This window comes from Stenella coeruleoalba (genome assembly GCF_951394435.1).
Source record: "Stenella coeruleoalba genome assembly, chromosome: 13".
Classification (NCBI taxonomy): Eukaryota; Metazoa; Chordata; class Mammalia; order Artiodactyla; family Delphinidae; genus Stenella; species Stenella coeruleoalba.
This window is the reverse complement of record NC_137159.1, coordinates 89,118,850-89,144,109: the sequence shown is the minus strand read 5'-3', so window position 1 is coordinate 89,144,109 and position 25,260 is coordinate 89,118,850. Positions and strand designations below refer to the sequence as shown.

Sequence of the window (25,260 nt, the reverse complement as noted above, 5' to 3'; positions counted from 1 at the left end):
TGCGGCCTTCCCCCGCATCTCGCCCCTCCTCCCCCGCTCCTGGCTGCAGGGCTGTGTCCGAGGCCGTGTTGGCCGGAGCCCTGTGCAGGCACAAGAGGGACAGGAGGGCCGTCCGAGTGCTCGCCCGGGACCTGTGCCCACCTGTGCACCGCTCAGTTGGGGGCGGGTCGATGACTTCACACAGACGAGGTGACTTCTTCTAATTTATCCGAAGGTGCCTTTCTGACTCATCGTTCTCCACCTGCTAAAAACATGTTTTATACAAATCCTATAAAAACTACTCAGGAAGAAATATTAAAAATTCCATTATCTTGTGCTAAATTAATCAAATCCTAGTCAGATGCATGGGTATGTGATAAATACACAGGCGTGTTTCAGGAGGTTGTGAACAGGGGCAGGCGTGTTTTGTCAGGGTCCGTGCTCTCCCGTCCTCACACCCTCTTCGTCTCTGTTTCGTTTCAGACTAAAACCGGGACTGCCTTGTTGCACGATGAAGGGTCTGGACACGCCTATGACATTCGCCTGAAGCTAACGAAAGAGGTACTGACAATTCAAAAACAAGATGTCATCTGTGTTAGTGGCAGCAATCACAGTGCAAATGTAAGTGCTTCTGCGTCTGCAGGCCCCAGGGGTTTGTCTCAGAGTGTGTCTCGTAGATCAGCCCAGAGGCCTCCCCGGACGAAAGCCCCCTAAGAGTGGTCCTGCGGGACGTGGCCTGACGAGGTCCTCAGCCGTATCTAAATGTCCCCATTATTGCAAAGCAAAGCATCTTTTCAAGTTTGTATTGTTTACACTCTCCCTGACTTTCTTAATTTCTTCATTAATGTATTTTCCTTGAGCAGCTTTGTATTAAAAATATCCCCAGACACCACAGCATGAGATTGGACATATTCTCATTGGAAACTAGAGAGACGTAACTCGACAGGTAATCTAATTCCTGAAAGAATAATAACTTGAGGGTTCCCATCTAGAACGACAGGCAATGAAAGATGCAGCAGGTGTTTTTCAGTGTCAGCCTGGTCCCTGCCTCTGTGGATACAAGAAGGGATTTTCACGTAAAGCTCGGTCCTTCTCAGCTTCAGTCAATTACAAGTGCAATTTTCTAAAGGGGAAGAAACTTATGTATTAGATGTGTTAGAATATTGAATAAAGATGAGGGAAAAATGCTTTGCAAGTTTTATCTCCAGGTTTAACTTGGGACTATTGCAAATGTTGTATATATGTATACAATATATTATACCTGAAACTTCCTGTTTTCCTTCCAGTGGACTTAAATGGCTGTGGATACACAGGTGCATTTTGTGTCACATATCCGCATATATGATTATACAGAAAATTATCAACATCAGTCATTACTCTTTCCTTTGAATAGACCTTCCCATTAGCTGTGAAAATGATGAGCAGGAAACCAGGTAGAGGAAAGGAGGTTCCCTCCGTGTATTTTTGGAAGATCCCTGAAGCTCTTCCGTCCCCAGGTCACGGCTGGCTCTTCTGGAGGCTCTGGACACCCTTATTTGTGTGGGTTTCTGGGTCCTCACGACCTTTATGTTGGAGATGACATAAACAGGTCCATCCGCAGTCCTGCAGTCAACGTGTCCTCATCAGGTTCCCTGACGTCAGGTGACCTTGCCTCTGTCCACACACACACGGCACTTTATGACCCTCAGCGCTCATGTCTCCACCTGGATGGCATTCTCTTCCTTCTGTCCTGGAGCCCAAGGCCACCCTCCACACCCCGTCGCCCGCCTGCTGCGCCCATTCTGGCCGCCGGCCTTGATCGAGGGCACCCCTTTGGGTCCAGGACGGTGGAGCCACACGAGGAGGGCAAGAGACAGGATGCCGTCCTTCCCAGGGCTCCCCCCTGGAACCTCAGGCCCGGATCCTGCATCCCGATCTCCAGAGCCCCCGGTGCGCCCTGCAGAACCCCACCCCGGCACCAGCTCTTGCTAAGACTCCCGCTGGCCCCCAGTCTGATCTCTCTAGAACAGATGAAGCAGTCTTGTGCTCACCTTCTCTGGCCCCGTCACTGACCTTCCCTTTGCCAATTTCCCTCCACGTGTTCTAAATACCACACGGGACGGGGGATGGTGGGGAGAGGGGGAAGCAGGGGCGTTTTGTAAACACTTAAGTGTCACCCTTCTTAATAGTGAATTTGCACCCTACAGAAAATCGCAGACAAGTTACAGTAAAAGCAGGTAATGTTTCTGTGCTGTGTTGTCCAGGAAAAATAAATTACACTTTTCAGAATTCAGCGTTGGATTCTCTGCCCAAGGTTATGTTCTTGATGAAAATTATCGGCTCCTTCATAAGAAAAATGGGTGAGTGTTCAGACCTATAAATTTATGTTTACAATTTCAAGTGATTTATTGGCGCCTAAAGCTCGATATTAGAACTCCCTGCTCTAAGTTAGAGGGTGGGGCACGTGGACTTGTTCCCGGTCTCTGCCGGCTCCATCCCTACTGGTCTCTGCTGATTCCTTAGGAAGCCCTCCTTTGTAGGAAAGGAGGGAGTATCTCCTTGAGTAAACATGCCTATCTGGGCTGGATAGTTGGGAGGGAGATTCTGAGGACACTTTTGTACCTAGAAGAACATACTCAGCTACTGAGATCAGAATGTCTGCTCTACCCCAGATACAGAATCACATTGGGTTCAATCCCATTACTCAGGAACAGTTGAAACCCTGTGTTCTTCAGATGATTACAAAAATAAAGCCAACCTGGACATGGGAGTTCATCGTGTGTTTGGAGAATGAGAAAGACGACTCTTCACAAAGGCCACGGCTGTTGGTACAGAATCAGGACACCTCTAAGGGGGTCGGACCATAGCGATTCTCGTATATTCATATCGTTGACTGTTTCCGCGTTAACCTCCACCAGAGAACCTGGTGGAGAGCGGTTATTTTCCATCGAAAATATTCTGAGGAGCAGGAAAGGAAGATGTAATAACGATGATTCCTCAGCTGATCAGCAGAAATGAGTGTGAATTTTACATCTCGCCAAACCTTGAGTCCCTGGGATCCCAGGAGATGAAAAATGTACCATCAGATTCAGCTCAACACACGTTTACAGAAGGTAAAGTCAAGCAGTACCTGGCTTGTCACTGGGACCCCGAGGCCCAGCTAGTGCCTTAGAACAGGCGCTTCACTGTCGTGTGGGCGGCTCACACCGGTGCTTTGATTTTCAAGATCAGTTTTCTTAATAGAAAATAATAATAACACTGATGGTCGATTCTTACATTTCAAGCTCTGTTCTCAGTGGGGGGTATATGCTTGCTTCAAAATCAACACACTTTGTGATCCAACGTGTACTCAGAATGGGAGCCTGGAGGGAATTTGGTTCTCTCAAAACCTAAGACCGTTTACACTGAACTTTACACCTTGGGTTGTACTTACACTCTTTTTTTTTTTTTTAATTATTTAATTATTTATTTTTGCTGTGTTGGGTCTTCGTTTCTGTGCGAGGGCTTTTTCTAGTTGCGGCAAGCGGGGGCCACCCTTCATCGCAGTGCGCAGGCCTCTCACTGTCGCGGCCTCTCTTGTTGCGGAGCACAGGCTCCAGACGCGCAGGCTCAGTAGTTGTGGCTCACGGGCCTAGTTGCTCCGCAGCATGTGGGATCTTCCCAGACCAGGGCTCGAACCCGTGTCCCCTGCATTGACAGGCAGATTCTCAACCACTGCGCCACCAGGGAAGCCCCTGCGCTTATATTCTTGATTGTTTGAGAAGTCAGGATTAAGGAGGAGACTTGTATTTTGTTTTCTTGAAACTGCTGAAAAAATAAGCATTATATCAGTTAAGAATGGATGTTACTCTTATCGGGAAAGAGGGAGAGGAAACTCAATTTATTCTTTAATAAAAACCAATAGATTCTCAAATCTGCTGATTCATTATCAGACTTCAGAATCGGTGACTTCATATTTCGTTTATATTCCTGTCCGTTCAGATCACCGTGGCGCTTGGAATGCTTAGAATCTCCGGGTTTTCTAATTATCTCCTAAAGAGAGTGTGTGCTTTGCACTTTGGAAGAGCTGGCTTGTTCTCGCATTTCCGAGTTTCTGTCTAGATTGCTTTATTTTTGACATATTTTATTTTTCTAAACTGTAAGTTTACGTTTGTGTTGAGTATAGTGAGGGAGTTACATATAAAGAAAAAAATTTAGAAGATCTCTGTGTTGTATTTGGCCCTTTAAGTCATGGCACGTTTATGGTTGTGGAGAATTCCATACCCTCATTTTACTGTTTGGGAAATTAAGATTCAGGAAGAGGAAGTTGTTGGTCTGAGTTCACAAAGTTAATTACAGAATTAGGCAGCATCTTAGCTACTCCTCTGCTAACGTATAGTCCAGGGATGCTGCCTGGTAAATTCTCAGGGTAGCGCAGAGCAGTGCAGACAGCCCAGGGAAGCACAAGCATCGCTGAACCCTGACAATGCTGGGCGGCCGTTCACACAGCGTGAGCTGGACTGGGTTTGCCGCCCCACGGGAGCTGGGTACGGCCGTCAGAGTGGACATCAGGAGGCAGCCTGGGCTAGAGCCAGAGGAGGGGACAGACCAGACTCTCCTAAGCCCCGCCTGGAGGAAGAAAGCCCCAGGTCACAGGTTTAGAGTGTGAACTTGGAAACCAAGTCCTTCCCACAGAAGGGGCAGTGAGAGTTTTTGCCTGGCTGGGATTGGCTTCAGAAGGAAGAGGGCCCAAACCAGACAATTGTCCCCTGAGGACCCCTCCCCGACCTCCGCTCACTTGGGTCTGGTGCTGGAGTCTACACGTCCCATGTGGCACGAAGAGCCTCCAGCTGAAAACGAAGTTCGAGGTGGTGTCAGGTGTGCGGGTCCCCAGGTCCACGCGGAAGGAAGATGCAGGTGGCTTCTGGAGGAACACACTCACAGGTCTGAGACGACTCCCAGCTCCGGGGTCACGGGGACCTTCGGGGATGAAGCCACCGGGAGGAAAACCACTGTGAACCAGAGACGCAGAGACGGGCCTGTGGAGACTTGGGGTTCTGAGCGAGTCAGGTGCGTGGCATGCAAGGTGCACGTTCATTACATCTGAAGACTAAACGGGAGGTTCTAACAGTCGGACAAAGGAAGGAGGTTGTAAAAAGGGAGCCAGCCAATGCGAGACCAGCCACAGATGGTCAGTGAAATCGGAATTTCAACGTATCAGTTAAATAAGAAACGAAGAAACGGGGCGTCCGAGCTGTGAAGTAGATCTGAAGAAGTCTCCGGAAGGAAACGTCAAGAGCTGGAACACAGATGAGTGGCGTGGAGGCCCCGCGGGCAGCGAGGGAGCTGGCGGGTGGACGCGGGGAGACGCAGGGAGAAGGTGGGGGGAGGGGAGCCGAGACCAGACGCCCCATGAGTCCCTAGTGGTGAAGGACCTGGATCTGGGGTCTGGGACCCCAACAGATTCCGAGAGGCGGAGGCCTGCTCTCCTTTTCTGTACCTGCTCCTCTGGTTTGTGATCAGGGGCCTCGCACAGAGCTGGAGGTGTCTGCTCTGGTCTCTTTCTGGAAGCGTTTGTGTCCTGTCGGTGTTCGGTCTTCTTCACGGGTCTGTCTGGCTAATATCACGAACCTGCGAACAGATTGTAGAAATCAGAATCGGGCCCGGAAACTTTTTGCTTTGCATTCCAGGCACCGCGTACGCTGGCCCTGACCTGACCTCACGGCCTTCCACTCGCTTGTCCCCTGTGGACACACGTTGGGTCGTGGCCCCTGTGCTGTGGACACGTGGGCGTTTGCAGACGTCTGTGAGCTGGCCCTGCTGCTCTCTGGGGCTGTGTGCACCCTCCCACCCAGGAGCTGGCTTGCTCCCTCCTTGGTTTCCCACTTGCATCTTTGCACCTGTGTGGGCAAGTGGCGTTTGAGCAGAAGTAGATGCACTTCCGATCACGTTCGTGAGGACCGCTGAGCGCAGGTGATGCACTGATTGGTGGCCACGTGGTCCTGAGCCCGCGAGAGGCATCTGCAGATTGTCCAGTACATCCCGATGGTCCACGGAGCCTGGTAAAAGCAGTTTCAAAAGTTAGGTTTATGGCTTACGTAACAGATCCTGTGAAGAGTATCAGCAAATTGCTATTTAGTGTATTTAGTGTATTGATTCAAGAACTAAACTTGGATTAAACTTTCTGAGGCAGGTGAATTTGCTATCACGACACTGCCGAAGGAATGGCCGTTTCTGACGACTTCTGTACGTGGTGCACAATACACACAATTCGATAATTGCTTCTTGTTGTACAATAAATGCCTTATTCCTACTTTTAGCCACTTAAGCGGATACCCTTTCTGTAGTCCCCTTTTGCTTCCTATTCTTTGGGTCCATAAATCAGGAGTAGGTACCACCTCTATCTGTTTTAGTATTTAATTTAAAAATTTTTTGAATTCTTTAATTTGAATTGAATTAATTGAATTAAATTTCTTTCTTTGAATTTAATCTTTATTACAGTATTGTATTTTCTTACACTAGTAATTATTGATTTCCCATCAGGCGTTTTGTCATTCAGCCAAAGTACCAGTGACCTAGTAACAAAACACTCTTCTGAACTCATTGGATACATTTCCTCAGCTTTGTATATTTCCCTGTTCTTGATATCTGTTTACTGACAAACATTCATTAGTTTCTTAACTTCTTCCATTTTTCCAGGACCTCAGCTGAAAATCCATTTCCTTTTAGTTTCTGAAAATTGGTTTCTATGTGTATATCCACACTGTAAACTGGCTCTGGGTCTCTAAGTGCTGCCTCCTGGGTCTTAGTGAGTTCCTGGTCCAGAAGGTTCCTGCATTATCCTGCCGGGGAGGAGCGAGCCCCAGTTACGTCTGTGAGATGCAGGTCACTGGACCCCTGGGCCATTGCTCCAGCCAGTTCACCGATGCGGGGCAGGTACTCCTCCTTGCAGAGTGAAACACCACATCAGAAGGATTGGCGATCATTCCTATAAACTAGGGTACCAAAGACAAAACCACCTTCTGAGCTTTCCTTTTTCAATGATTAACCCACTAGTTGAAGGATTCTATACGATCTTTGGGGTGGGCCTGTATGAAAAAATTACTATGAACTATTCACTCATTATTAGTACTCTTTTGTCCCAGAGGAAATCTCTCTCTATATATATATTCTTGTGATGGACTGACTGACTTTTAGTTGGAGGCAATCCTGCTCATGGAAATCACTGACTAGCCCTCTGCACGTGCTGGCATTAGCGATTCGTTCCTGTTTGACATCTGTGTGTCGTGGAAAGGCCGCCTTTCTGCTCGGGAGGGTCATTTCCAGAAGAATCCTCTCCGTAGCTGAGGGCTGGGTGGTGAGAGAGGGTGCCCGTGTGGACACAGATCCAAGACACAGAAGGGGCCCTGCAGAGTGCAGGTCCGTCCTGAGACGCGACCCGTGAGCCCTCCCGGGGAAGGGGGTGGGAGCCGCGGAGTTGAACCAGCGCTGCCGAAGTCGCGCCCCCAGGAGGAGGGTGGGCAATCTCTCCCGAGAGGCTTCCGGACAAGCACCGAAGTGCAGGTGTCAGCCAGTAGCCAGGAATTCCCTCCTGCCGCCAGGACAGTGGCTGACTCCTGGCTTGTGGGATTCTCCCGGGCCCTGGCCCTCAGTGCTGTGCATTTGCTCATTGAAACGCCGAGGATTCGCCACGTAGTCCATTTCACCACAGTAGGGTGGTTCTGGCTTTAAAATGTGAAAACCTTGAATTAGGGAATAGATGGGGCGAATTCGTTCTAAAGGTTTATACCGCGACTTAGTTGAAGGGTAAAATAATTTATACATGTTTGTCTGCGTTTGTGTGCGCACAAGCCACTGTGTAAGGAAATTAAATGCAAAAATATGTCATTCAATGAAACTTTGAATAACTAAAATCATAATAGCAATGTATTTTGCGTAATCTACTAAACATTTTTATTATTGTTTCCTTTAATTATGTAATTTTTCAACATAGAAAAAGTTGAAAAGTAATACGCAGAACCCCATGTAATTGTCATCCGTATTTACCATATACCAACATATTTGCTTTAAATCTCTCCACTTTTTTAAAGAAATGAAATGTGCAGATACCGCTGAAGCCCCGCTATACTGATACTCGTATACACTGTTCCATTTAAAATTTCATTCTTTCTTTACGTGGACTTTCCACAGCCAAATGGTGCTTCTCAATTTATGTGAGTGGAATGACATTGTTCCTGCACTTGCAAATGCTGTGCTATTTAAACTCACCCGTGAGACTATGGCGACGTGTACCTGTGGATGGTCACTTCATCCCTGTGGTGACCGCAGACTCCCCTGTGAATAACCCAGAGGTGACTGATGCCTTTCCTGCACATTCTTGTTTGGATTCAAGCCCCCAAGAAGAGTCTGTGTTTTAAATTCAGCCAATATTTTGATCTCAGGTAACCTTACTTCCCAATAACGCATACATTCTTTCAAAACCCATTTTTGACCCCAGTGCGGTGAACTCTCTTTGTTGAGGTTTTGAGGGATGAACAGGAAGATGATCGTGCAACGTCTGCTCAGCTGCCGCTCAGCTTCGTGCGAATAGTAACCATCCGAGCTCAGAGGAGCTGGCCAATCAGATGCCAGGGCTCAGATACCAGTCAGGGCAACGAGCGGACAGAGAAGGCTGAGCCTTTATCTCTTGCTGTGACCGCGCAGGCAGAGCTGGGGTGGGGGGGGCGCCCCCCATGGCTTCTGATGCCGGGTGGCTCTGGGAGGGTCCCTGCCCACCGGAGCCCTGAGCACAAAGCTCCTGTGTTTCATGGGTCCCGGGGGTGTTTGGGGTGGGAGGGTCCTGGGTGCTGGCCCAGCCCGGGTGGAGCATCTCCAGGGCTCCCTCCGCCGCAGCAAGGCCTGGCCGAGGCCTCAGACGAAGGGCCCCCGCGGACGTGCGGGGCAGGGCGTGCAGAGTCGCGGTCGTGTAGGAGCCCGGCGTCAGGGCGCCGTCGGTGCGCGGGTCCGGGGTGTGGAGGGCCGCTCCCCCGTCAATGCCATGGTCAGGCCCGAAAGATCACACGTAGCGTCTGGCAACTCCTCCCGAGGCCGGACTACTGTAGGGGTTTCGGTATTTTTAAGTTCTAGGGATTGTGGTACATTTTTGGAAACTCCGAGTCTGGTATACTGATTTTTAAGTCCTCTTAAGGCGGATTTGAGTCCGTTACCGAATTGAACAAATAGGCACGAGAGTTTTCAAATAACTATTATTGTTTTGAAATACTTACCACAATCCATGGAGGAATAATTTACTTATTTCAAGTGGCAAGTCCAGACTCTTCACAGATTGAGGGAATTTCGCTTGAGTGGACGGTTTAAAAAGAGGGGAGAGAGGCCACGGCCCTGTCCTGAAAGACACCTTCCAGGTGTTTGCTCCCTGGAGAATCCCAGCCCTGTGGACGGAGGCCCCTGGGGTCTGACACCCCTCCTCCGAAACCCTCCTCAACATCAAAGTCCAGTAACACTTTATTTTCTGGAAAAATAATAATTTTTAAAAAAGTATTTGTGTGTGTGTGCGAGAAATAAAATACTTCAGAAAATTCTTTCCCTAAGTTGCTAATTTTAAAAGTTGCTCTTTCAGGCCCTTCAATTATGTCATGGAAACTCAGGCTCATGCCTCTGTCACTGTTTTCCCACCTGCTCTCTCCTTTCCTCCTTGAGCAGCAGGTGTGGCTCAGGTGGTCCCGATGGGGTGCAGGTGGGAGCCCCCGGGGAGGGGCGCAGAGGCCGCACTTGGAGTCCTCCACTGATGGGAGGTTCTTGAGTGAAGAAAGCCCAGGCTGGGGAGAGGGTATCGGGCCTGCTGGCACAGTCCCGCAAAGGCAACTTTTATTTTAACTGCTGCCTGAAACCCATCTTTCTGGAGACCGCAACAGTCAGAGCTGAACATCTGTTAACAGCTGTAACAAATTTGAAGTTAGTGTTAAGTCCGCACTTTAAATGCCTGAGTAAAAACGTGTGGCCAGATCGTACATATGCTGCAGCAGTACCTGAAGATCAGTATTTTAGAGCAAGACAGAGGAGGAAATCCAACTTTCAGTATCCCCAAGTCGCTTTCTCTTATAATAGGTAAGAATTGTCTCAAAATGTTTACAGTCAGGTAACATGGGCGTAGCGGAGTCTTGCTACGGTGATGGCTCCAGGATGCAGACGTGAATGACCGTCAAACATGGCTGGGGATTCAGTGATAAAGTGCAGAAGAATATTTGCTGAAGGACCTTACTTCTTATGTTTGTGAAGAAAGAAGTGCGGGACTGAGCTGAAGAGAATCGGTTGGATGGTTTTCTTAGGTTCCACAGTTCATCCTCCAGAGGTCTCATCGGTCAGTCTGCTTGTGCTCTGGACCCTCGGACTGGCGGAAGAGCCCGGATTACAGGGAAGACACGTCTGAAGGGAGCGGAGGCCCCTCCCACACTGTGTCCTCTTATAACTGAGCCTCTCGTTGGGTCATATCTGGTTCCCGATCTTCTGGGCAGTTGATCCTGCAGAGTGTGTACTGAGTAAACTAACTGAAGAATGACTGTTTGGTTTAATTAGAAGATGCCTTTGGTAACATTAGTTCTGTCTGGATCGCTGACAGAACCACGATGGAGCGTTCTATGCAGGACCTTAAGTCAAAAGGATCAGCCCTGGCTTGGCTGTGAGGTCGTGAGTGTCAGGACGCAGAAGGAAGAGTGGCTTTGTCTGGGCTGTGGTGTAAAAGGTTTCAGTTAAAAGCTGCAGAACTTTTGTTTCCTATTTGGTTTTCACCATCCACTAATTTTTACAAATTGTGTTTTGAAAAATAAGGTGCTTGTATGTGATACTGTTCAACTCTTTTAGAACCTTAATATCGATAGTTATGTAATCTTCATTGAAGAGAGCACGGATTAGCTGAGCCTCTTCTCCCAACTTTAAAATACTAGATTCTGTGATGCTTGAATGAGGGGGTTTTAAAAGATACGGAAGAACAACTTTTCATAGAAGAGACTCAACATCCCGGTGTTTTTATGAAACTCGATGGTTTGCAACATTCCTTCCCATAATTCCCTTGCTCGGCCTCTGTCTTGGCAATTCAGGCCGCCCTGACAACATACCGCAGACGAGGGGGTAGACGGGGGTGGGGGTGGGGGTGGAGCTTGAACAACAGGCGTTTCTTTTTCTCACCGTCTGGAGGCCAGAAGCCCACGGTCAAGGGGCGGGCCAGGCTCTGGCCAGGTTTCTGGATGCCCTCTGCCAGACGTCTGTCCTCTTGCCGTGTCCTCTGTGTGCAGAGAGGGCTCGGGGGGCGCTTGCTCCTCCTGTAGGACCAGCCCCTCCGTGGCCTCATTTAACCTTAGGCTAAGCCTCTGAAAGGCCCGATCTCCAGACACAGTCAGCAGGTGGGTAGGGCTTCCGCATAGGGATCTGGGGGACACGGTTCGGTTCACAGCAGCTTCCTGTGTAGGAAACTCAGAAGCGTGCAGAAACTCAGCTTTGCCGAGCTTTAGATGCCGGGACCGCGTGTGCTCAGAAAGGACATCTCAGCAGGTTGCGTAGAGCAAATATGTGAATAAGCAGTGTTCTGGCTTGGCCGGAATAAGCGGCAGTAGGCTCTTCGAGTTCTCTTAAACACACGCTAAAGAGCTTTGTGGCCTGATTGCCTTTCCTCACCAGTTAGGCGCATTAGAACAGATTGTTGGGGTGCATTGACACACTTTGCCACAGTTGTGGCCATTTCCTGACATTTCCTTTACATTGTCTGCCCAAGGTCGATACATGAATAAAATGATGGATTGGAAAGGGCATTTTTTTGGTGAGGTCAGTTGAGGCAGAAACCAACCTACTCCTTCTCAAAATATATTTTCACCAATATTTGCCCTCAGTGAGGTTCAAATGCTTATATTAATGGCTAAAATGAAAACCATTATCGAATGTTTTGAGAAATACCGTAGAGATTCCTGGTTGGTGATCCAACTTTCTCATCTTCTGATGCTCAGGAAGTTTCCCTCGCAAGCATCAGTGTGACTACGTCACACGTGGGAACTGCCTTGTGCCCACTTTGGGCACAGCTGGACCCAGAGTTCCCCCCTCCGCCCACCGTGTCGGCTGTGCTTTGCCTCTGTGTAGGTGACAGGAGTATTCCTGGAACGTGGTCTCGATGTCACGTGGTGTCCCTGTCACACGAGTGTCACCTGCTGGTCTCCAGTGTCTCATTGGGAGTCCAGCCCAGGACCAGGGAAAAGGCAAAACGATTCTTCTGATGCCAAAGTCCCGAATTATAGCTCTCTTTCCATGTATGATTACATAAGTATTTCATCAGTTCAAAATGTTACATGTGCGAAAGAGCTCAGCATTATAAAATGTGTTCCCCGTATACACTTTAAAATAGTTTTATTTGCTCTAGTTTTTGGTTTCTTTACTTTAAGCTTATAATGTATCCACTCCTGAGAATTAAATTACAAGTGGATTTTAAATACTAAAATAATAAATAAAAATAATATGATAAATATAAATAAAACAATACAAATAAAAACTTGTAATAGATTACAAGTGGCTCTACAGTTTCCGCGTCTCTCCTCACTGGTGGTGAGCGGGCCCCAGGCTCGGGCAGGACCCCCCAGGCTTGGGCAGGACCCCCGGCTCTTTCCGGACCCCTGACTCGCTCTCTGCTGTTGCTTTGCAAACACACAGGCTTTAGGGTCATTGAGTCTAAAAGCGCTTACGTTTTCCCTTAATAATCACAGCAACGCGTGTCCCTGTTTTATTCCGATAGTACCTTTTGGAGGCAAACACACTTCCTGCACCCCTTCATCTAACCCCAGGCCGCCCTACTCATGCCCTCTCAGCTTCACAACTATCAAATAGTCAGTTGAGACCAAAATAAAATACGTTACGTGATTGAGCATGTAAGAGATGGAGACCCTGACCAGCCCGTCAGCCCACAGGGGCAGCGTGGATCTTGGCTTCTCATCAGCAGCGACACCTTTAAACAAGGTCAGGACGTGAGATAATCGATCGTTCATGAGTTAACATTGATTACTAACAAGTGGACTAAAAGCGATTGCACTGTACAGAGAAGTGTGGTGCAAAGGGAGCCCGTTTTGGGATTAGTGGAAAGACAGATTTTAGAAACAGAGCAGAGTGTGTGCTCTGCAGCCTCCCCGTCTGTCACCTGGGGAACCAGGGCCGGTATTTCCCTCAGGGGCCTCACTTCCTCAGACAAAATGGGGGTAAGATGACCCCAGCTTTGCAGGAATCTTGTGTAAAGAATGCACCTAATGGTGTCTGTTCTTATCAGTATCTTTGTTTCCGTGTAATACTGCAGATGGAGATTTGAAGTGGTACCATCACTGTAGTAATTAAGCAACGTCCCTTTGGAAGTATAAACAGCCACTAAAGTTTTAATTAAGAAGTTATATATACATTTTGCATTCACTTTCTGATTGTGCATTTTAACCTAAACTGGGTTTTTTTTCTAAATTTCTTAAAGCACAGAACTGTTACGCTTCGCAGACAGCCCGTGGGCGGCTTGGGCCTGAGCATAAAGGTATGAGCGCACTGGATGTTCCTCGACGAACTTTTCCATGAAGGTCCCCGCGCTGATCTTAACTGCGCTCCTGCTTCCTGTCTTGCAGGGCGGCGTGGAGCACGGAGTCCCAGTCGTCATATCGAAGATATTCAAAGACCACGCAGGTGAAAGCCGCTGAGTGATTGTGAGCATGGCAGCAGTCTGGAAGGCAGTGCACTGTCTTAAATGAGGAGATAGCAGCTGTGTGTGTTGCTTGGTTATCTGCCTGCCGTCTTAGTTTGTAGCTGTCCGCTCTCCCATCCCTGCTGCCACGCGGCCCTTTTTCGTTTCCCCTGATCCCGTGAGCCCTTAAGAGAGATACTGACTCGCAGCGTGGTGTCAAGTCATCCCCAGGAGACACGGACACGGCAGTGGTTTGAGCTCTGGTTTCTCAGGAAAGACGAAGCACTGGGGGGATGCAGTGTGCACAGAGTCGGTGGTGATGAGGTTTCTCGTGTAAAATGGCATCGCAGCCGTGAGTGAGAGGCCTCTGCGGTGCTGACGGTAGCTCGTTAATCGCTGACACAGTGAATCGATGGCTTTGGGAGCAGATCAGTGTGTGTAGAAGTGAGAGTGGGGACGGGATTCCTTCTTGTAATGGGCAAGTGGAATGTTGTACAAACCAAGTAACAGTTGTACAGTCAAGCACTGCAGTTGTGCAGTTGAAAAGCTTGCAGGAGCTCAGAGGTCCCTGCGTTTGGAGTGAGGGTCCACAGGGAGAACGAATCAATTCGTCACTGAACTCGGAGTGTTTAGTCGTTTCTGCGAGACCGTAACCACCTGGCTGGCTGATTAATACTTGAAGGAAGGATTTGCTCAAATCTGCTTCTGCTCCTATAATCCTTGTGAGCATTCTCAGTTCTTTTTTATAAGTAAAGTTTTAAATTTGTGGATATGAATATAAGTTTCAGAAAAGAAAGGGAATAAGATTAAAATCAGAAAAGGATTTCACACTCAGTTCAGGAAGCGCATCCACCTTCTCTGCAGAGGTGTGAACAGGCCGAGGAGGCCGCGCGAAAAGGATTTCACGCTCAGTTCAGGAAGCGCGTCTACCTTCTCTGCAGAGGAGTGAACAGGCCAAGGAGGCTGTGCGAAAAGGATTTCACACTCAGTTCAGGAAGCGCATCCACCTTCTCTGCAGAGGTGTGAACAGGCCGAGGAGGCCGCGCGAAAAGGATTTCACGCTCAGTTCAGGAAGCGCATCCACCTTCTCTGCAGAGGTGTGAACAGGCCGAGGAGGCCGCGCGAAAAGGATTTCACGCTCAGTTCAGGAAGCGCGTCTACCTTCTCTGCAGAGGTGTGAACAGGCCGTGGAGGCCGCGCGAAAAGGATTTCACGCTCAGTTCAGGAAGCGCATCCACCTTCTCTGCAGAGGAGTGAACAGGCCGAGGAGGCCGCGCACGGTGACAGGTGACAGGCTGCACCTTCTCCATGGGCTGGGGAGCACACTGGGCTCCCGGACCCCTCAGCAGAGTCCAGTCGTGCGGATACGACTCTCTCTTCTGAAACGGAGACTCTGCAGCGTCTGGGACGCATCTTGAGCAGCTCAGACCCAGCGAGTCCCCAGAGCAGGTCCCCATCGCCCCCTGCGTCTCCTGGCCCCTTGTCTCCATCACCACGTCCTGCCTGGGGCCAGGCTGGCCAGCAGGCCCTCCCCCTCCCTCTGGTGTCCTCTCCATCTGCTGTGGCCATAGATAAGGTGTTTCCCACCGATGTCTTCCTTTCTTCACTGTGGGCTTCTTCTACACCCGAAACTCTTGCATTAATGCTTAGTGAACTGTGAGCTTTCAGGGACCCGGGCTTGGTGTAACTTAGTTCGTATGTTCAGGGTCTGGCTCAGGATGTGTACCTTACAGGCAGGGAGCACCTTGGCCGAGCTGCCGCGCACGTCAGTGTCAGGAGGGACCGTAGCGTGCGGGAGCCTGGGCTCCGGGAAGCTGGGCCATGCACAGGAGGCGGGCGCACACGGCACTGGTAACCTGATAACCATCCCACTGCAACCAGCAACCCACCGAGTCAGGGTTTCTCCTGGGAGGCAGAGCGCTCAGGGGAGGTGACAGAACTGGGGTCCCCACTGCTCCTGTGGGGGCAGCACCCTGCTTCGATCTCCCCCCACCGAGGAGGGCAGGTGCCTAGTCGTCGCAGGAGAACAGTCCAGAGGGGGAGAGTTTCCCTCCAGCGCTCACTGTGGGGACCAGCGAGGTCGGCGGCCTGCCGTCCACCTGGCACTGCGTCTAGGAATCGGGTAGCCACGGACCGTTAGAGCAGAGCAGAGTGTAACCCGTTTATTCAGTCATTCATCCACAGACGGACCTGGCCGCCTTCAGCAGCCACCGTGCGGAGATTGAACTCTGGTCTGGGCATTCAGGGCGAGCGCTGCCCGCTTCCTCCCACCCGTGTCCCGTGGGAGAAAACAGGCGGTAAATGAACAGGCCATAGTACGCATTCAGACGATGCCAGCTGCTGTGAGGAAAATTAATCAGTGTTGGGGTGTGCACAGTGATGGATAGAGCATCGCTGTTTTTATAGGGCGGTCGGTGGGAATCTTTCTGTGGGTGACATTTAAGCAAATATTTGAATCACCCAGAGTAAGGGGTGAGCAGGCCCTGCCGCGGCATCCTGGCCCCGGGGGGGAGGAAGGGTGACAGCTCGGTGCAGGGAGGGGCGTGCTCGCTCAGAAACAGGAAAGCCAGCGGGGCAGGGGCGGCTGAGGCGGGAGGCGAGGGGGGGCATGAGATTCGGGGGGGTGGGGGCTGCAGCAGGTCCTCGGGCCTCGTGGTCCTGGGGCAGGACTTGGATTTTCTTAAGGAGGTAGAGGGGTCGTTTGAGGACTTCCCAAAGCAGGATCATAAGGTAGGTCTTACGTTAAAAAATCAGTCGGGCTGCTGCTAGGAGAATATGTTCCAGCGTCCGGGGCGAGTTAGGGCACCAGCAGAGAACTGGCCTTGGAGTCTGGAAGGAAAAGTCCAGTGAGGTCCTTTGCCCAGTTGTGGCTTCACGCCCCTCATTGCAGGGTCACATTTGGGTCAGGTCATGGGGTCCTTCTCGCTGAGGGCAGGGAAGCTCCCCATCTTGGCCGGGGAGCCAGATGCCGTTCCTGGGTCCTCGGGCATCACAGAGGCTCTCAGATGGCCTTGTGACCGTCCACCCGGAGACTCTGCTGGAGAAGCAGGTGATGGTCTCGTCTTATCCCTGTGAGAGCTCGGCCCCCGGCTGGGCTCTGACCAAAGGCTCTGCCCGTCCAGGCCCTGCTGGTGGTCCGGGGTCCTGCTGTTTCTGGAGGATGCCAAGGGGCACAGGACTTGTTGCTGGCAGTCCTGGGTTCTGTGTGAGGTCCGGCTCAGCTGCTGGGCCTGTCAGTTCTCGGGTGCACACCTGCAGTCCTGCTCCTGCGAGGTGCTGAGTGCACCTGCCCAGGCCCAGCTGCTCCAGGGACAGACGTCCTTGCCCACCAGGGTGTCCTGCCCAGGTACCCATCAGGGCCAGTCACCAGGAATGCTATTAAAACCCTAGAACCACCAGGGGCCATAGGATTTAATGCCAGTCTAGAAAGGTCACTGCCTAGGTTTTGTGTGAGTGTGGTGCCCATACTGAGAACGCAGACTTAATGGCCTCTGTCCACATTCTTTGAACTTAATTCTTCTGTGTGGCTCTTCCGTCCCCTTGCCCAGAAGTCTCCCCTGACCCTCTGCTGCTTACATGTTAAGTGCTCAGGCTGGACATCTGAGCCCTTCTCCGTGTCACTGGTGATTCTGCAAACCCAGACGTGAGCCCTGCCCCCGTGTGAGGCCTGGCACCCCGGTGCCCCTCCTATCCCCCGCCTTCACGCCCACAGAGAGCTCTGCTTCCCGCACACCCGACCTCGCCCGCGAGGCTGCACACGTGCTCTGTGATGAATACACGACGGGCACACACACACATGCACACGTACACGTGCACACACATAGGTGTGAGGTATCTTGAGTTAGACACACATCTTCTTAATAACATTTTATGTTTCTGGAAAGCAAAAGCAGTGTTGGGCCGTTCTCCAGTCCTCCTTTTAATCGGTGGTCACAGCGGCTTGCTGTGAGTAATTACCACTTTGTACTTTATAAAAATAAGCAAGAATGAGGAGTTTTTCCACAATTGAATGAAATTTAAATATATTATTTCTAATACTGCAAAAACTTAGAAACCCAAAACAAACTGTATATAGCAAATAAACAATGAAGAGAAACATGGATGACAAAGAGGCTTGGAGTTAGAAATTGTCATCTTAGCAGCAATATCTTACATTAGAATAATGCTTGTGTGACATGGAAAGGACTTCCGTTTTCTTTTTTTTTTAACTTTTATTTTATATTGGAGTCTAGTTGATTAACAATGTTGTGTTAGTTTCAGGTGTACAACAAAGTGATTCAGTTATACATATACATGCATCTGTTCTTTTTCAAATTCTTTGCGTTTTCGTCGGGTCTTCATGACTGCACAAGGCAGATGTGGCTGGCTGTTCACACTCGTAGGTCAGGGAACAGAGAAACGGTGGTTCGCCCAGTCTCACTCTGCCAGGGAAGGGAGGCTTAGTTATAAACCAGATTTTTCTGTCTCTGAATCCAGTTCTTCCTCCATACCGTGTCATCACATTATGTACTAGTAAAATCCGTTCGCAGCCGAGGTTTAATTCAGTTATCATCCTAATGTCTCAGTAACGATTTGGACGGGCAGGCCTGCACCCTGTGACGGGTTTGGTGCTTGTATCCAGGAGACAGATGGGACAGTTAGAATATATCCAGAAAATTGAACTAACATGTAGGGAGGGGGGAAGTTTGTCCCATTAGGACAGTAAAAAGAATTAGGATCCTTTAGCCTTTTTTATGTGGAACAGTCATCATTACCTGCAGCTGGATGGTGGGGTCATAGAGGACGTTTCTGTGACAGCTGAGTGTGGATGGAAATGGGGCGGCTGTGTCCCTTGTGAAGACGCTGCACATTTGCACAGAATGACCGTTACTATCATCCAAACACAGGTATCACCCCAGGGCGAGAGGACCAAGCCCATGCCGAGGAGCTGCACGGTCACCCCGACCGTCACAGGGCCGGCGGGGGAACCTGAGTGCAGGGGACCTCCGCCTTTTGAAGCCACGGCCTCGAGATCCGTCGAAACGGGACTCCTCTCACTTACTGAGCCAACTTCAGGGGGAGGTCGGAGCTTCCTGGGGTGTGAGGTCCCCTGAGATGCCCACTTTTTATTTTTCTCTAGAATATTCACCTGTATTTGGTGTCTTACAGCCGTGAAATGCCACCGTTATACAAGATTTGTGATTAACTTCTTTTCACATCTGTGACATTTCATTAATTTCATTTTGCTGAATTCAGTGGAAACCTTTATCTTCCCCTTGATCTTTGCATCCCTCTGGTTCCCTCCCCTCCGTCTACACGTCAGCCCCTCATCTGTGTTAATTCTGAGGCCACGTGGCACCCCTCCCCACTGCATAGTCCAAATATGTGGTCCAGGCTTAGGGAAGCAGAGGTTGCAGGGCCCGGGCGACCTTTTCAGAGAATGCGATTGTCTCACTGCCTGTCCCACTGGTGTCGGGGGTTCAGACAGCGGGCCTTTGCCTCTGTCCGTGTTAACTGTGCAGCCCCTGACCCCAGCAGCAGGGCCTGCTGTTGCCCCGTCTCATTTTTGTGCTGCAAAGGACACAGCTTTGGAAACGTTAAGATCTGACACAAATATTCGGGCCAGTGTGTCTCGCCAGTAGTTGCTAACTTCTTTCTAGACTCTTAATATTGAACAGAGTCCTATTTTAGGATCCGACTGAATTTGTGTAGATGTAGAAAGTCCTCTCACCTCAGGAAGAGATTGTGGGCCCGATTTGGAATCTTTAGGTCAGGCTTTCCTGACCCTGCTTCCTAGAACAAACCAGAATCTGCTCCTTTTGCCTCAGGAGCTGGATATAGGGCGAAAGGAGACCCTTCCCACACCCTGGATCCAGGCGGAAGTGCAGCTCCTAGAGTGAAGAATATTTCCGCATTCCTTCTCCTTCGTTGTTAGTGAATCAATGAAAATATGCTCTTCAAGCTTCCAAATAATCGAACTTGGAGCAGACGATAAAAATTGACTTTGTAGCTGAATGAGGAATGTTGGAACCTGGACAAGACATACTAGATATATCAGGATCTTGGAAGGACGCATGTTAAATGCTGCAGGTTTAATTGAAATTCCACGTGGGAAGAGCCGTCACCTTCGGTAGCTGATTGCTGAGAGCGAAATGCAGCAGAGAATCTGGCTGCCGGGCTGCCAGCGTGTTCTTACTGTTGAAGGATCACTTGATGTTAAGATCAGAGGGAGGCAGGTTGGCAGCGAAGAATCCAGTTGCTATGGCTACGGAAGGTGTGTGAGAGGCTCTCTGTACAAGTCCTTTCTGTCCTGGACCCACTTTGTCGTTGCTCCTTGAATCCTCCTAATACCGTCCACTGTGTCAGCTTCCACAGTTGAGGGCCATCCTGGAAGATGGAAGTGCTTTTTAATTTTAATTTACAAGATACTTTGAAATGGCTGAAATATCTTGAGTTACTTAAAGAATTTAACTCCCCCCATTATCAATAACACATAACCTCCCAGGGCCCCTTGGAAGATGGGAAGAGAAACCATGTTAGCACTTCACGGACCAACCTTTAATCCTCACTGGCAGTGAGGTAATAGGATAATCTCCCTGTGCAGGGGGGCAACGGAAGGTTGGAGAGGGACTGAACCAGGGCAGAATGTGGAAGTGAATCCTGCGCCCCTGAGTCTGGTTCTGAGGCAGAGTAAGCGGCTGGCCCCTCGGAGGTCTCCCCAGGGTGGGGTCAGCCCCGTCCCTCTTCCCATTGACCGCTCCGTGGTGACGATGTCCACACGTGGCCGGTTCTGGGGCGTAAAGGACTCAGTGCTTGTAAAGGATGATGAGGAGGGTTTTAGTCATTATTAATCCAGATGTTCAGTGCACGTAAGACTTTTTAAGAAGTGTCCTCATTTTCTAATACTACCCAGAAGTTTATGTGAATGAATATTTAACAAGCGTCTGAATTTTACAAAGACTAATTAATTTGCAAAAAGAACAGTTTCTGTTATAACACACTTGTATTGCAAACAATGATTAAATTTACACAGTCTCACATAACACTATAGTAATAGCGATTAATTTGACTTGAAAAGGCAAGTATAACAGAAATAGAAAATATCTCATTGTAGCTAGTTTGCACGTTTGAATATTTATGTGGTTCAAATACATTACGCTATATCTCCATTTTACGTCCTGATGTAATGGCAAGATTACCACAGAAATAAACTAGAGCCATTTTTCAGCTGCAATCTCCAAACCTAGCTTAATCTCACCAAAGAGTTTATTTAGGAACATTAATTAAAATTTTTAATTAAAATCAAATTTCCATGGTTTTATTTTATCATCCATTTTACCACTTTTTAATTTGTTTCTTTAGGGCTAAAAGTGTCCTACAAAGAGAAAAACATTTCAAAGATTTAACTGGGAAGTCTTTTTAATTAGCTTTGCTTTAACAACACAGAGAGACAGACGTGAGACACAGAGAGACAGAGAGACAGAGACAAGAGACAGGCAGGGAGAGACAGAGATAGAGACAGAGATAGAGGCAGTGAGAGACAGAGACATAGAGAGGCAGAGACAGAGGCAGAGAGAGACAGACGTAGAGAGAGACAGAGACAGGCAGAGAGACAGAAAGATAGGCAGGGAGAGACAGAGAGACAGAGATAGATGCAGTGAGAGACAGAGGCACAGAGACGTAGAGAGGCAGAGACAGAGAAAGAGTGACAGGCAGAGAGACAGAGAAGACAGAGGCAGAGAGAGACAGAGACAGAAAGGACAGAGAGACAGGCAGAGACAGAGACAGAGGTAGAGAGAGACAGAGGCAGAGAGAGGCAGAGTCCGAGAGACAGACAGAGACAGAGATAGAGGCAGAGATGGGGGAGATTCTGAAAGGGCCCCCTGTGGAGCTAGAGGGAGTGTAGATCTCACCTAGTGGGTGACAGAGCTTTTCTGGGTAAAGGCTCAATGTAAATGAGAACTTTATTACCTAAAACCATACCATTAAATTCATTAATATAAAGACTGTACTTTATTTTCAATAAAATTTAATACTAGTTAATGACTAGAACTAATATTAACAATTGACATTAAATATTTACCTGGAATTTAAAGAATTCCAGTGTTAATAACTTATTATTTCCAATATTTAACCAAAGACTTATAAATTAAAACAAATCTAGAGGAAGGCAAAAAAACCTGTGAAAATGTGTGTTCTGCAGGTCTCAGCCTGTCTCTAACCCGTGCTGTGGCGGGACCAGCCCTTGTGGCTCTTATTATGGTCGTACGATGCCTCCAGCAGTAGCCATGAGGGGACTGAAAAAATAAAGGTTCGTTGCTGACAGGACCTGGAAATCACACAGCACCACTGGGTCACACGGCAAGATGGAGGCTGCCAGCAGAGAGCGCGAGGCCCGGGGTCCTGCTTTCACTGGGGTCGAGGCCGGGGTCTGGGGTTTCCCGGGATCACTCTTTATTGGTGAATTTAAACATAAAGGTGGGAATTTAAGCACAGGAAGAGGAAAAACAAGGGGCCAAATGGTCAGTTACTGAAATCAACCAAGGTCTCTAAAGCACAGGGGCCTCATTGCGGCGCAGGGGCCGGGGCCCTGGCTCTGTCTGGTGTGTGGCTGGCAGACTCGTCGAGGGGAGCAGAGCTGAAGTCGGGCACGTGCGTAACAAAAGAGAAAAAACAGCTGTCAGGCTTTACACTGCAAAATGCTTTACGTTTGGTGTGAATTCGTTCAGTCTTATTATTGAAAGGAGTTATCTCTCTGCCTCTATGAAAATAGAAAAGTGAAGTGGAATAATGCTGTAGAGATTATACTCAAACTTTACAGTACAAAGGTTTTCTTTCCTTTTTCCTTTAATATTCTGGGCACATTTTCTTTAATTAAAGCAGTCTATGTAAATGTGTTCCCGAGAAAGGGGAAAATGCTGAGTGGCTTCTGGGATTCCTATTTTATTGTCTGTGTCGACTTAATGAAAAATGGGGACCAGACTTTCCACACATGTAATGAAATCCTTCATTAGGAGGAAGTGACATTTGTGCTTCTCATTGAACAAGGCTGTGCGTTTACAAAGTAACTCTCTTAATGTGCTTAAAAGTAGCTGAATGTTTAGCTTCACCAGCCGGGCGAGGGGGGCGCTGGGGCTGTGCTGTTGGCGTTTCCCCACACTGTGTACACACGTGCATGTGCACACACACAGACACACACGTGCTCACATTCTCACCCGTCATGCGTGCGAGCGTGTGCACACATATGCACATGTTCACCCAGAGACTCCTGCGTGCAGACATCCACACACACGCACACGTGCGCACACTCACACCTGCACGCACACAATGCCAGTTGCTGCAAACTCTGACCCTAAACCACTGCCAGGAGGAGCACGATGTCTCTGAATCTCTCTTAACACTGTTGCCCCTTTTGCGACCCTGCAGCCCACCAGACAGGGATGTTATTCGTAGGGGACGCCCTCCTCCAGGTCAGTATTTTAAACTTCAGTCCTTGGCTCTGTTGCATGTTAGTTCATGTTAGTTTTGAATTGAGACTCATCAATTATTATCCTCAAAATTCTTAATTTGTCATCTTTTCAGGTTAATGGCATTAATGTAGAAAATGCAACCCACGAAGAAGTGGTAAGTGTATGATATGTTATGTTTTTTGTTCTTTTTATTAGATAGCCTTTTATTATTTTTTTCTCTGAAAGTCCATTTCACGGAGTGTACTCATAGACACAGAGCTTCAGAAAAGCTTACACAGTTTAGCAAGTCGTGTTTCAGAGGGGCCTCTGTGCCACGTCCCTTCACAGTCCACACGTCATGGGTCCTCTCCGATGCTATAAAAGGTAGATTGGTGGCTGCTATTTTAAAGATGGGAGGGTTGAAATTCAGGGCGTGGGACCCCGCCCGGGTGACCGGAGTGGAGCCTGTGAGGGTCCGCACACCGGCTCCCTCTGGCTTTGTGTGCTCCTCGCCTTGGAGGACGTCTCGGGACGCTCGCCTCTGGTGTGTGTCTGGGATGCTGGCCTGTGGACATGGGGGTCACAGGCTCCGCCCCAGCACCCCTTTCCAGACATGAACCTTGCCCAAGGTCAGGTCAGGCTCCAACACAGCGTATTAGTAGGTCGTTAACTAGGTGAAGAAGTCCTTTAACTTGCTCCAGGCACGGAGGAAAGATTCGCAGGTGGGATGACGTGTTTCTTGGTCTCAGGGACTTGCAGTTTTAGGTTTAGGTTCAAGTGGATGATGTGCTCTCATCTGTTTACTTCCTAAACTTAACATTTGGGTTATTTTTCAATCTCTGCAAAAGTTTGCTTTCTTAAGGTGAGAAAACACATAGTAATTCAAAAAGAGACAGTGTACACCTAGGTAACTTTATCCCGGCCCAGGGAAAGTAAAAAGCATTCGTCTGAAAAGAAAGACTTTTAAAGTAAATGATGTGTAAAGCTTATAAATGGAGCTCTTCCAATACTTGACTGATACAAATATACGTTTTGGACCCAATTGTCAAATTACAAGTCTACAGTCTTCTGTGACACAGAAGCCATGATTGGAACCCTGCTCCTGACACACAACCTCAGCTCTTCAGACTTACGAACTTCGTAAAAATATTAAATTTGTAAAAGACCTCGTAAATCACAGTTGCACACTGTGAAACTCACTTTTCAGAGTAGATTCTAGGTTCACTTAATCCTAAAAGAAGAAAAGTCAGTTCTGCTCCACACAGAAGACCCACAAAAATGAGCCTCATCCTGTATATGGGCTCCTGCTTTGGAAAAGCTGTACTGCTTTTCGGCGACAAAAATGTGTTTATTTCCCTCTTTTTCATACACCGTGTGTCCTCATCCACATCAACATATAATATCGTAGCCGACGTGGCAGAGAGTAAACTTTCCATAATTTTATTGGGCAAATTCTGAGACATCTCACTATTCAGAGAGGAAGGAAAAATGATGTTTGGAAAATCACTCAGTCTCACCTGTGTGCAGAGGTTAGGGATGCCTGGCGGGAGGTGGCGCGGGCGCAGCTGGTCCCCCTGTGGGACCCCCAGGCCCACGCGTATGGCAGGAGACCTGGCAGCAGAGTCCCCGCAGCAGAACCCAGACCGATGTGCAGTGAGAGACAGAGCGGGGTCAGCGCTCCGTCCTGAAGGGTCTCAGAACGAGAAACATTACAGAACTTCATTTTTATGCAACGTGCTCAGAATTTTTTTAAAATATCTCAAATGTTAAATTAACTTCTAGTCCAGAATGGCAGGCCAGGGTTTTAAGTCCCACGAAAACCATTGATTAAAAACTGCCCTAACTGATAAAACTTCACAGACTGTTTTACGAGGCGCCCTTTTCAAGGAAATGAGTCCTTTTTATACACATTTCATTCACGCACAGCAGCTCGGTCATCACTTAGATCTCAGGACAGATTCTGAGTTCTGGTGATTTTGAACTCAAGAACCCTTAGAAATAAAGTCTTCACTTGTGTTTAATAAATGGTAGAAATGGAACCTTCCAGGTCACTGTTCCAAGCAGCAGCCAGGCCGTCACACCCCCAGACCCCCAGCTCACGGCATCTCGTGGGCCGTCACTCAGCAGCTCGCAGCTGCGTTTGATAGAAGGTGTCCTGAGGGAGCTGAGGCCGGTCGCCTGGTTCTCCAGGTCGTTTGGCAAGTA

The 25,260-nt window shown here is 48.8% G+C and overlaps 1 protein-coding gene across 1 annotated transcript in view; it reads left to right on the top strand.

The window, feature by feature from the left end:
• SNTG2 (syntrophin gamma 2) overlaps positions 1–25,260 on the top strand; it is a 201,056-nt gene that overhangs the window by 69,925 nt on the left and 105,871 nt on the right. Inside the window, exons 2-6 of the mRNA XM_079940355.1 lie at positions 463–600; positions 13,427–13,483; positions 13,572–13,629; positions 23,033–23,076; positions 23,189–23,230. Coding sequence (XP_079796481.1) covers positions 463–600; positions 13,427–13,483; positions 13,572–13,629; positions 23,033–23,076; positions 23,189–23,230 — 339 coding nt within the window. The remainder of the gene's footprint in view (positions 1–462; positions 601–13,426; positions 13,484–13,571; positions 13,630–23,032; positions 23,077–23,188; positions 23,231–25,260) is intronic.